Below are 13,144 nucleotides of genomic sequence, written 5' to 3' on the forward strand. Positions count from 1 at the left end.
AAACGCACGCACATCGGCCTTGTCAGAACCGTTCACTCTATATAAGACGTCGCTCCCGCATAATAAGCGCTTCAGTACCAGCAAAGCGTCCGGCGTACGCGCATATCGAAACAATTGCATATGGAAATCACACTAACATGACACCTGTAAAGCAATCGATTATAATCGATGATCGAATTCGTTTTCCTATCAATCCGGGTAAACTAGTGAATTAAAAAAAAAATAGGTGTGATGAGGGACACATGGTAGGGGATACAATCAATGACTTGAGTGAAACTTTAGAAATTTGTATTATAGTATTATATTGCATTCTATCAATTGTGATATATACAAGACATTTGTTAGCACGTATAAAAAATTAGTGAATTATATAGAACAGTGTGCAAAGACTCCTGGTATAATTAGTATATTTTGTGATTTATATAAATTATTATTTAAAGTTATTTTTAAGTGTATCTAGTCTCTATCTAGTCTCTATTACCATTTGTGATAAAACCAATAAATCCCAAGCCAATTTAAATAAATCCATTACCCCAAGTGCCAAAAAAATGCCGCCCTACGGTTCCAATTCCCTACCACCGGTCAAAACCGGCAATGTACAGAAGACACAGAAACCGGTGCCTGTGGTGCCCTGAGTTTACCCCCAATAGGAAAAACGGTTACATCAATGAAGCCTTCGAAAAAGGCGTCGGCGATTTCCAGGAAAGTTGCCCAAGGTTCCCCGCTGAATGACGATGAAAAATCCAAAGACGATGGGAAGCTTCTGGATTTCGATGATGTATTGCCGCACATTGGAGAATTTGGGGTATATCAAAAAGTTCTGTTCTTGCTGATGATACCTTATGCGTTTTTTGTGGCGTTTGTGTATTTTACGCAGATTTTTATAACCGTGGCTCCGGAAGAACATTGGTGCTATGTTCCGGAGTTGGCGCATTTGACTGCTGAAGAGAGGTGAGCAAAATTATTAAAATAAAATCAAATTTCAAACTAGTTGTGCTAGAACTTCCGATACCATTGCTAAATTTTTTCAAAGTTTTATCATTTTTTGAAACATCTGGACTTTTCGAAACGACTGGACTTGCACTTGCCAAAGACTAAGTTAATCAGTACGTCTCCCCATCAATAGGAATCGAATGTTTTTTGAATCATTCAAATCAGTTGATCCGTGCTCTTGAAATTGTCGACAAAAAATTGTATCCGCACAAATATACATACACACACACTTACATCCAGTCTGGGATGCATAAAAGCATTTCCTTCGCTATAGAAAAAAATTACAAAAAAAAAAACACACACGTACAACCATTTGTTCTAAGGTATGCCAAAATGCTCTGAAACCTTTGAAAGGCAAAAGTATGCAAAAAGAACTAATTTCGATTTTTTGCAATTACTTCAACTTACTTTATGGGATGTTAAAAATTGTATACATTAAAGACATTAATTTCATTTGGAAAGATATTGTTTGATTGGTTCATTATAAGGTTGACTATTTTTAAAACTGTATGGACTTTTATATAAAAAAGTCAGAAGGGTCAAAAAATAGTTGTAACAATAAACAATAAAATTCAATTTTAAATTTTAAACATATCTCTTTTAATATTTTAAATTAACAATACTATATATCGAATTAATATTTAATTTATTAAATATTTTCCTCTCAAAGATAATTTTTCAAACACCGGACTGGACTTTTGTAAAAAAGTGTGAAGGGTAAAATATATTTGTAACTTGTAACATTAACCAATAATATTAATTTCATATTTTAATCTTATCTTTTTTAATATAATTTGATTTACTTAAATTATCTAATAAATTCATATTTGATTTAATAAATATTTCAATGTGAAGAGACATTTTTTCAAACAAGTTAGTTGAAAGAAACTGGTTTATCCCAACTAATGCACTTTGCAAACAAATGCAACTACATGCAACATTATTCCAACAATTTGCACTACAGGGTTTTTCTCGTTGTAAATTATAAAAGCATACAAAAATTGGTGGATCGTCGAAACATTTTGATAAATGAAATTAACGAGTAATATAGGTAGTAATAGAGACATTGATTATACAATGTAGAATGTAGTAATCATGTGACTAAATATATAATATAATTCTTTAATTTAATTACTAGTTTAATATTTTATTTTATTCAATGATTTGTTTCTTTTATTTAGTCTTTAAATTTTGTGTCAATTCCTGGTTCGAATTTGTTAACTTGCTAAATGATGACACACATACAGTGTCAAAACGTACATATTTATAGTTAATTATCTTTCCGTAGGGTAGGTTATAATAATTGCAAAAAATTGAAAATAACATTTTTTATATATCTTTACGTTTCAGAGGTTTCTGAACATTTTGGCATACCTCAAAAAAATTGTTGAATGTGTGTGTGTATGTGTATGTATGAGCGGATACTATTTTTCATCGACGATTTTGCGAACCCGGATCAACCGATTTGAATAATTAAAAAAACAATTGATTCCTGCTGATAAGGAGACTTGATGATTAGTTTTTGGTAAAGACTGGTCTAGCCGTTTCGGATAACCCATAAAAAAAGTGACAAATGGCATTTGGCAGACAAAAATAATCATTAGACATATGCGTATCAAATTATTTCATACTTTGTAGATATTTTTATCATTATAACCAATTTTGTTTACTTTCTATGGGTTCCGTACCTACCAATTTTCAAAATATTTCAAAGTATAAAAAAAATCAAATATTTCAAAATGGTCTTTTTTCAAAAAATTTAAAAATCTCATTTGCCTCAACATTGTCGTTGTCATGCACTAATAGTTTTTTTTATTTCTAATATTTGGGTGTAACTAAATATTTCAAATTATGTTTCAACGTCGAAGAAAAAAATCTAATATATATATATATGTAGTACTTTATAATTACATTAATTTCTTTGCCAAAATATCAAACGCAATTAAGCATGTTAATAATATTACCAATAATAAAAACACACTCGTGACACTTTATCGATAACACGAAAACAAAGAAATGGTTTTAATGAATCATAAAATTTATTTATATTAACGATTAATTATTGGAGAGTACTTGTTTGCAAATACCTCTAATTTGAAAATGTTAATCAAAAATTTAATTGCGTAGTTTGCCTTCTACAAAAATTAAAACTGGTTAGATAAAAATGACTACAACTACTTATTTTGGGAATCATTATTGAATTAATACAATTGATAACTTTATAGTAATGATGAAAATTGGTTGGACCTTCTAAAGAAAAAAACTTTCTTCGAAAATCTTCAATATGGGAGGCTAAAAAAACAAAAGATTAACCACGATTCAAATTTTGTTTTAAAAAATGTACTCTTATTATTTATGTTATGTAATAAATTTCAAATAGATCCATTACTTCTATGGCATATAACTTTATAGTAATGATGAAAATTGGTTGGACCTTCTAAAGAAAAAAACTTTCTTCGAAAATCGTTGTATTTCAATATGAGAAGTTAAAAAAAAAAGCTTTATTCAAATTTTGTTTTAAAAAATGTACTATTATTATTTATGTTATGTAATATTTTTCAAATAAATCCATTACTCCCATGACATATAAAATTAACGTTTTCTCTTAATGTTGCATTTTCTATGAATTTTCTGACCACAAATGATTAAATTATTTCCCATGTCCCTATAAATAGTATAGAGACATTATTATTTGTTATGTCCTTGTTTTTGTTCTCACGAGATTTATATAGTAAAGTATATTAGATAATAATAATATTTACACTAAAATTTCAATTTTGTTATAAATATATAAATTTTAATTTGGTGATGAGAAAATAGAGTTATTAACAAAAATATAGATTATTCAAACCGTGACATGATATTATAAATAATTCTGGGAATTTACAATTTGTGTATACAAAAATATTTTGCAGGTAATCAAATATAATAGTTGTTTTGTGTATTTCAAACATAATAGAAGTATTAAAAATATACGTTTTTATCAGTTTAATTAAAAAATTCATGCAAAATACCTAGTACTCGTAATACTGATGAATCTTTTTTATTTACCTATTTATTCAGTTCCTATATTTTTTACTTATTTATTTTTAGGCAATTTATAATGGAGTAATTATACAAATTTTAAACAAATTTGATGGATTAATAATAAAAAAATCATTCTAGAAAAAATAGTATATTGTTAGTTTAAATTTTAATAATATATTATTTTCCCAGACTTAAAGACACAAATTTTGAACGATTTGGATACATTAATAATAAAAAAAATCATTCTAGAAAGTATAGTATATTGCTGCTTTAAATCGTAATAATCTATTATTTTCCAAGACTCAAATTTTGAACGATTTTGATACATTAATATTAAAAAAAATCATTCTAGAAACTATATATTGTTGCTTTAAATTGCATTAATCTATTATTTTTCAAGACTCTGAGGAATATAATATTGACCAAGTATAATTTTGTCTTAAAACAACTTGCAAAAGAAATGAAATTTAACAACTTTTAAAATTTTGACGATAAGAGTTTGAAATTTGGACAAGGCCTATTATTCCAAATATCAAGAAATTGTTATAATTAAACCACTTCTCGTAGGCCTATAATATTTTACTATATTTGTTAAGACCATGAACACTATCAATAAAAGAAGTTCTACAGATTTTTTTAAAAATATGCAACAATTTATTAACCACTGAAATGTCTCGTACAATCTTTACTAATTGATATCAGGTTATCAATTATTGTCAAATATATTTCCCAATAATAATCATAAAGAATAAATATTAAATTAAAACAAAAATCTATTTTTTACGTATTATAATTAATTCAGAAGCATTTTAAATACAGTTTGTAAATAGTAATTGAATTGCTATTAATTCATTTCTATTAATGAATATGTTTATGGAGTGTACCATTTGCTTCTAGTTTACCAAAAATCGAATAAAATAATTCAGATAAAAATATATAAATGAAAATTATTTCCTAATTTAACATAAAATGTATTCTCTTACATCAATTAATTAATTAATAATATATTTTATAAAGTTCTCGAATCATTACGCATAAATTACAAAAATGTTTAATCAATACCTACAATATGATATAACTCAACGTCTAATTAAATCCATGACATAAGTTTGCGTAATTTTCTAATGTAATTAGTAATTAAAAAAAACTTGTCTGGGTATTTTATAGGCCTAGTTATATATGTAAAAATCAATTATTAAACAAACGCATGATTTAATAATCGTTTTATGCGTTCATTTATTCAAATAAGTCTCCACTTAGAAATATATATATATATATATATATACATATACATATATATATATATATATATATATATGCAATTGTTGCTAAGCCATTAAAATGCAATTAATTATTACAAATTGTAACTTAGATAAACCGGATTTGTCATATGTAACTTTGATTATAAAGGTATAAAAATTTCTCGTGAGTTCTAGATAATAAAAAGTGGTTTTATGATTCAATTGCTTTATATTATTTTTTATGTCAATGTAAATTTTGGAAAAATTTTACTAGCAGTCAAAATATACAATTTTGAGTACCTTCTGAATTCATACTCATTATAAAAAAGGTAATGACTAATACCTTAACCAAAATTATCATTTTATATAGATATTAATTGTTTAATTTTATTTAATTAAGATTATTATTATTTTTTTTACTTAATCTTATTGTAGAGAAATAACTAGAAATGTTTCACAAAACAAAATGTAATTTTTCTATGCTTAAATATGTTTCCAAATAGTTTGACAATAAAAAGTTATTTTTGCAGAATAAAGTAAAGCACATGTGTTATTTTAAATTTTGATAGATTAAAATCATTGAGGTTTGCAATATGTGCTAAATGTAAATGTATCAAATTTTTTTGTGAATTGTTCCTATTTTCCTTGGCCAGTTTTACATACATTTATAAAAATACAATAATAAAAAATCGAATTCATAAAAAAATCAATTTTAAAGAAATAATCTTTGTCTGCCTTCATAATTGTGTACAATTGCTCATTTCTAAAATAAATTTGGTGAATTGAAACACTTTATAAATTCATTTTCAATTTCTCATTATTATATTTTTTTAATTTAAAAAAATACAAACAAGTATTCTCTGTATTATTATACGAGCATTACTAAATTTCACAGTCATTCAAAATTTTCCAGCAATTTTGTATTACCATTGCCATTACCATAAAATAAATTAAAGTGTTTACGCACAAAAGTTTAAATAATTGGATACCCAATGCAATTGGTGCATTGTTATAAATAACTAATTTGTTTACAAGAAAATACATTATTTTACAAACAAATAACGTAAAATAAAATGCAATGCATGAGATCATGAACATTACGCAAATAATTCTGGCTGATTTGTATTCAAATCATTCGCTTGTTAGAAAGTTTCTTTATGCGTTTTCATAAAAAAGTAAAATAGTAAAAGAAATGTAATAATGGTCAAGTTGCATATTGTTCGGTGAAAAAATATAAATTTGCAATGAGACTTTTCAAGTAATAAATGATTTTTAACTTCCCAAATTCATGAGAAATTCATGTTTTTGACCAAAAATCCGATTGGCTAATTTTAGTAGTAATTAAATGTTGAGAAAAAATTTTGACATGGTTTTATAAATGGTTACATACCTACTATATAATGAATTGTATAAGTAATACCTAATAGACACAACAAATATTTTTTTTAAATTTTTTGTACCAATGTCTTTATTTTATTTTTTTATAATTTGTAATTAAAAAGATCCTCATTACATCATTTTAGTAATATAATAATTTTTATCCTGCTTTCATATTTAATTCCAAGTGAAAATCAATGTCCCTGCTGCTTGACATCAGATTGTCCGAGACGATATAATAAACAAACGTAAATCTGTAAACTATATTCATCTTCTATTTTAAATGTTAAATGAACATAAATATTTATAATCTATATTACAAATTAGTGTCTACGTGCTATTTAATACGGAAGTTACGCCTACGAGTCGTTCGTTTTTACTTTCATTTTACAGGGGCATCGCGTCAGAAAAAAAATTAAGAATACCGGAACCATCAACAATTAGCATCTGATTCGATCATTTGCTATTAAAAAAATGAACATAAAAAAATTTAGTACTGATATAAATGATTTCTTGGCGTTTCAATTGAAGTTCATTACCGGTCATCGCGAAAAACATCTATAAATAAGATATAAAATAAACCGTGTTGATTAATGAGAAGTGAAATTATAAAATTAAATTTTAAATTGTTCATGAAAAATATTTTATGTGTAAATTTACCAAAAAATTATCAACAGAATTTTAAAATGTAAATGTAACAAGAAATACTACTGAACCGTTTTTATACATGCACTTTTTTCGGGGAAGTTAATGATAATATATATGTATATATGTATATATGTATATAAATATGTGTGTATGTATTTATTTATGTATGGATTAATAAAATCAACAAATGAAGCAATTAAAGTATCAATATAGACTTCACAATCAACATCTAAATAATTAACAATTTATATATATATATATAAATACATATATAATTCTCGTGTTATAATATCTGCAAAACGGCTTAACCAACTTTATGAAATTTTATATTCACGTTTAGTATGAGAAATCTGATATTTATATTCCTATTAAGGTTGGTCACACCTAAGATTTTATAAAAATTTTTGAACCAATATCTTTTATTTTCTTTTTTTATAATTTGTAATTAAAAAGCGTATGCAGATCTAAATTTTCACCCTTCTACCACAAATCCTTATTACATAATCATCATTTTAGTATTGGAATGATTTCTAAAACGCTTTCAGCCATGAATGTTTAATTTTGATTCGGATTTTCTTCAGCTTATGAAAAAGCTTAAATATTACTCTTTTTTAAAAAATATTAAGAATAGTCTACCCTCAACATTTCTTCTGATTTTTTCTTGAATTATTTTCTTTTATACTGAGTAATTGACTAATATAAATAACACAAAATATTAACTCTCCTTCTAATAATACCTATATTGTAATAAGCATTTCCGTAATTCATTAATTTTTCATTGCGCTTTCAGTCAGTGAAAGTTTTTTTTACTGAAAATGCATTCAGAATTTCTTGAGTTCATTGAATTTTTTTTATTTTAACTTTATTGATTATTTTTTAATTGCCCGTAGGGTAAATATACAAAAACATGGCTGTTTTTGAGAGAACTAAGCTTCCGATTTGAATGATCCAAAAAACCTTTTTGCTTTAGTTCACGGAACGATTGCTTTTTGGGAGAGAATTTTTTTTTTCTTTTTTTGTTTGATATCCAAAAAATATTTTTTGTACTAAATTTTATTCTTCGAATATTTCATTATGGTACGGGAAGTTACATAGTACTACTTTTATTCTATTTTTTTATAGTGCGTAGTTAAAAATCACATATTTTCCTAAATTTTAACACTCCTATCACAAACTTCTATTTTGCTTACAGTAATTTAGTAATTTTTTGCTACTCTAGAAATTTCCTATAGATACTTTACTTGGTAAAACAAAGTCTGCCGGTTCACCTAGTATATATATATATATATATATATATATATATGAGTGTATTATTTAAATTATGTTTAAGTTACTTTACAATGATCGTCCGTCGTAAGAGAGTATATATACTTTTAGCACAAAATTGCAAAAATCACGCAATTGCCGTTTCATTGTTGATAAAACCACAATGTGCTAATAAATAACTATAAAGTATTATACAATTACATGTCACATTGATAGATAAATACAATAAACATTGCGTGTCTGTAAGTAAGAAATGCATTTATCTTAATATTTATTATCTATGTGTAAGTTTATTGGCCTCATAACCATTTACCACGAGGATAATCTCCGATTTTATCATTAGACATTGTTTACAAATAATATGTCTAAAAGTGCGTATATGAAATATTTTTTTGTAAATAGCAATGAAGATTAGATGTTCTGTAAGTTTTGGTGAACGATGGTAAGGTTTTATTTACGTTCAGAAGGAGAAGTTTATGTTTTTGCCAAAAAATCTGATTTGTGTGTGAATATTGTTATTTTTTCATTATTTTTGACCAACAGTCAGTATTTAAGAGTCCTACAAGAGTCCCAACGGGGCTAATTTGACATAATACTACGGTTGCTTCGTACAACCTAAACGGTTGTCTCATCTCTGTGTGAAAATTTGTTTTTATTACAATTTTTGTGATAGGCCTAGAATTCAATAGGATATTCTATTGATGCAGCAATGTCGTATAAGAGCTCTTTTGATTTTGAAACATCTTGCTATATATAGTTCCAAGTGAAAACTGATGCCACTTCTGCTTGACATCAGGCTTTTCGAAGCGCGATGGAACCCAGGACCAATGATTCAGGTCAAGTCGCTTTAACTACTTACCACAAGCAAGCCTTAACATTTAGATTTAAAAAATTTAAAAGACAATAGATGTAACTTAATAAGACTCATTAGTTGTCTTCTTTTTTTGAAAAAAAATGCTGAACCGATTTTGATAGTTTATAAACTATTCGAAATTTATCAATTGGTAGGATATAGGATATAAGTTAGGGTTTGTGCTTATTAATTTTTGATCAATTGTGATATAGCCCAATTAATTATTATTAATTTTTTTTCATTTGGAAGCACATGGCTATCTATATTTTCAAATAAAAACAGATATCACAACTCTTTGATATCAGGGTGTACAAAACGGAGATTTAAACTCAGAACCTGGTTTCAAAACCCTGAGCACTAGATATCTACTCAAATCAAACATCTGGATATTTAACCAAAAACAGATTTTTTTTATACTCAAATCTAAATTTCTCTAGAATCCACTAAAGTCGAAAATATTATAGGACCATCATAAGCAACTTAAAAAATTATAGAACATATACACATTAACTGCTCAATTAAAAACAAAAATTGCCAAAATCATAATAGAGAGAACAAAATATGTCAATATATCTCTGATAACCTGACATCATGCAGTAGTGATATCAATTTTTACTTGAAAATGTAGATTGAAGATAGATTTCCAATTGAAAATAGTACATTTTGGGCACTGTGTTGTAAATTGGCAATGGGAAATTTCTCACACTATTCTCATCTGAATCGAATTGCGAGTTTAATTCAGGTCACAGATCTGCCTGATTTATTTTTATCTAAAAATAAAAAAAACTCATTAGAAAATGAAAAATACTTACTCAATAAGTAATAAATACAGTTTGTTTATAAAAACATTATCTACTTCTAATATATCAAAAGTAACTTCTAGCAATATTAATTAATTGGTAATTGAATTATTTTCATACAAAATATTATATTTATTTTTATGATCTCATAAATAGCCATTTGTAAACGATAACATTGATATTATCATTAATTATTATTATTATTATTATTATTATATTATTATCTTTATTATTTCTAATATTGTTATTTTGTTATATTTATTATTATCTTTCACTTATTGTTTTTATTCGACTTTATTGTTTTTCTAGTATTATTTTCATTATTCAGAAATTTTATTAATTTTACTTATTAATGTTATTATTATTATTATTTGCTTTTATTTTATATTAAATCAACATACTACGGATATCATATTATTGAAAATTCTATTCTTTATTCTGTACTCTTTTTAATAAACTTATATAATTGTTCATTACTGTTACTAAATGTTAATTATTCAGCAGTTGTAACAAATATAGTAATTAAAAATAAATAAATAATTTCCGTAAATAAAATAACAAAAATTCACCGAGTTTTCATTTTGTAATTTGTATTTTACCTCATATCATCATGACGAAGAGAATTATGTGATCAAATATTTATTTTCAGTAATGACATTTGTTATCATTTAAACATTTGAATGAAATTGTGTAAATATTGTAAATCATAAGTGTTGAAAGACAAAAATGTGATTTAAATTGATTAAAAATCTTATACAAAGATTATTTTATAATCCTATCAGTACAAAAAATAATTGGGTCAAGTTTTCATTACACCTAAGTGTACATGTAATGAAAAATGTTTTTTGTATTAATTTGAAATCATTTTTAAAATCACTCCTAAAAATATATATGTATATACATAAGTATTATAAGATAAATTTTATTTACGTGACAATATTTTTAGAAAATTAAATACCGTAGCGTGTACCTTATTAATATGATTAAATTAATTAATTAATCGTTTAATAAACTGATTCTTGTAAATAATGAATATGGAATTAGCAACCTAAGGTCATGTGCAACTTCAGATTTCTAAAAAATCATATTATAGTAATTATTGTTCGAGCCGTCGAAATGTATGTAAATTATATCAAAGTCAGAATCAAGGTTTCTAATTTGTTTGCAGGGAAATTGGTCTCGAATGAAACTAAAGAAATAAAAATTAATATAATTTTTTTATACCAAATATATTTTATATTCCTATATACTTTCATTCGATTTTTTTTTAAATGATGTAATTTAATTTCATTTTTTTATTTCAGGTTAAATTTGGCCATACCCCGTGCAGCTCCAGGCGAAGGCGATAAGGCCTTCACGTACTCCCAATGTGTTCGGTATGATGTCAATTTTACAGAACTTTTGGAAAACGGAACCCTAGATTTGGTTCCGAACCCAAACTGGCCAGTAAGGCCTTGTGACCAGGGATGGGAGTTTGATTTTTCGGAAATACCTTATGCTTCAATAACGGCTGAGGTAAGAAAAAATATTTGATTTTATAATATAGTAATTATTACACCTGTTCTAAAAATAGATAAGAGGTAAAACTGTAGGGATAAAATGGCTATAAGAATACAAAATCTTTTGACCGTTGTCAGAAATTTTGAAAATTGACATACATATGTCAATGTAACATGAAGTTCTATTTCAATCTTGCCCTGGTAGTGTTGTGTCATAGTTCTCTGGCAAGTGGGGTTGGATGATCCTCGAGACGGCTCTTGTAACTTTCTAAAAGAGTTTGTATTTAATCCTTTAGTGTGTATAATTTAGCATCTCTATATATTAACGAATATATAATTTGAAACATTCAAAATTTCTTTAAGGAATTTATTTTAGCATTTGAATTTATTAAGTTTGATTTGGAAGCAGATCCCCATAGTTGTATACCGTATGTCCAAATTGGCTTAAATATATTTTAGTAAAAATATGAAAAAATAACATTAATTTGAGAATTATAGGATAATTACAATGATAATTATTATTAAAGATTGACATACTCTTGGATGATTTTGCTCTCTTATCTGTCAGATACCTTAATATAAATTATGATGGCACTATATATATATATATATATATATATATATATTTTTTTTTTTTGATTTGTAGAATATAAGTCTATAAAAAATAACCTTGCTTTTCACTTAACATAACACATGATTGTCAAAACAAAATGAGTCAGTCAATGAGTGCGATTCTAAATTAATTTACTCGATTTAGTTCCAAAGATAAATTCTATATTTGATACCTACTTTGGTTGGTTGATAGAAGGTTCTTTAGTTTTAACAGTCAGAGTGTTTTATTTTTAAAATTGAGATATTATTATTGATAATTTAAAATATTATGTGAAACCAATAAATGTAATTAAAAATATCATCGTAATAAAATCTTCAAACTTGAAGCGTCACAAAATTCTGGTCCATGTTTCTTACTTCCAAAAACCAAAATCTCAAGATATTTTACTAGTTGCATATTACGAAATATACCGGAACTTAATCAAATTTATTTTCATAATTTGTCAAGATTTCATTGAACTACATAAGGACAAACACCTACTTATATAATTATGAAATTACTTAATAAGCCAGTTAACCTTTACGTGTAGTGACAAATTTGTCTTTACATATTTATAATTTTGATTTAATAGTTATATATATGTATATATATATATATATATATATATATAATACAAAATAAACCGAAATTATTTACAAAGGCATATATAGCAATTATGATAATTAAATTAATGAGATCATTACAGACATGTCAACAACTTCAAGGTATGATAACTAAATAATAATACGAGTACATTATTTCAATGATTTTTTTACTTTTTATAGCATATTTTAATTATGACATGCCTTTGACACATAAAAGCGGAGATCCTTTGTTAAATATTAAAG

At 25.6% G+C, this 13,144-nt stretch overlaps 2 protein-coding genes across 2 annotated transcripts in view; one reads left to right on the forward strand and one right to left on the reverse strand.

Annotated features, from left to right (window-relative positions):
- Window positions 1-529, reverse strand: part of LOC113380535 (facilitated trehalose transporter Tret1-like) — an 8,615-nt gene extending 8,086 nt beyond the window's left edge. The window contains exon 1 of the mRNA XM_026619735.1: window positions 482-529. Within this exon, the coding sequence (XP_026475520.1) occupies window positions 482-529 (48 nt within the window). The remainder of the gene's footprint in view (window positions 1-481) is intronic.
- Window positions 530-667: 138 nt separating this feature from the next.
- The window catches only part of LOC113380545 (carcinine transporter-like), a 40,350-nt gene continuing 27,873 nt past the window's right edge, over window positions 668-13,144 (forward strand). Inside the window, exons 1-2 of the mRNA XM_026619743.1 lie at window positions 668-951; window positions 11,510-11,720. Of these exons, the coding sequence (XP_026475528.1) occupies window positions 668-951; window positions 11,510-11,720 (495 nt within the window). The remainder of the gene's footprint in view (window positions 952-11,509; window positions 11,721-13,144) is intronic.

Source organism: Ctenocephalides felis, unplaced genomic scaffold (genome assembly GCF_003426905.1).
Source record: "Ctenocephalides felis isolate EL2017-DRISC unplaced genomic scaffold, ASM342690v1 CF-g0.4_SCAFFOLD_00845, whole genome shotgun sequence".
NCBI lineage: Eukaryota > Metazoa > Arthropoda > Insecta > Siphonaptera > Pulicidae > Ctenocephalides > Ctenocephalides felis.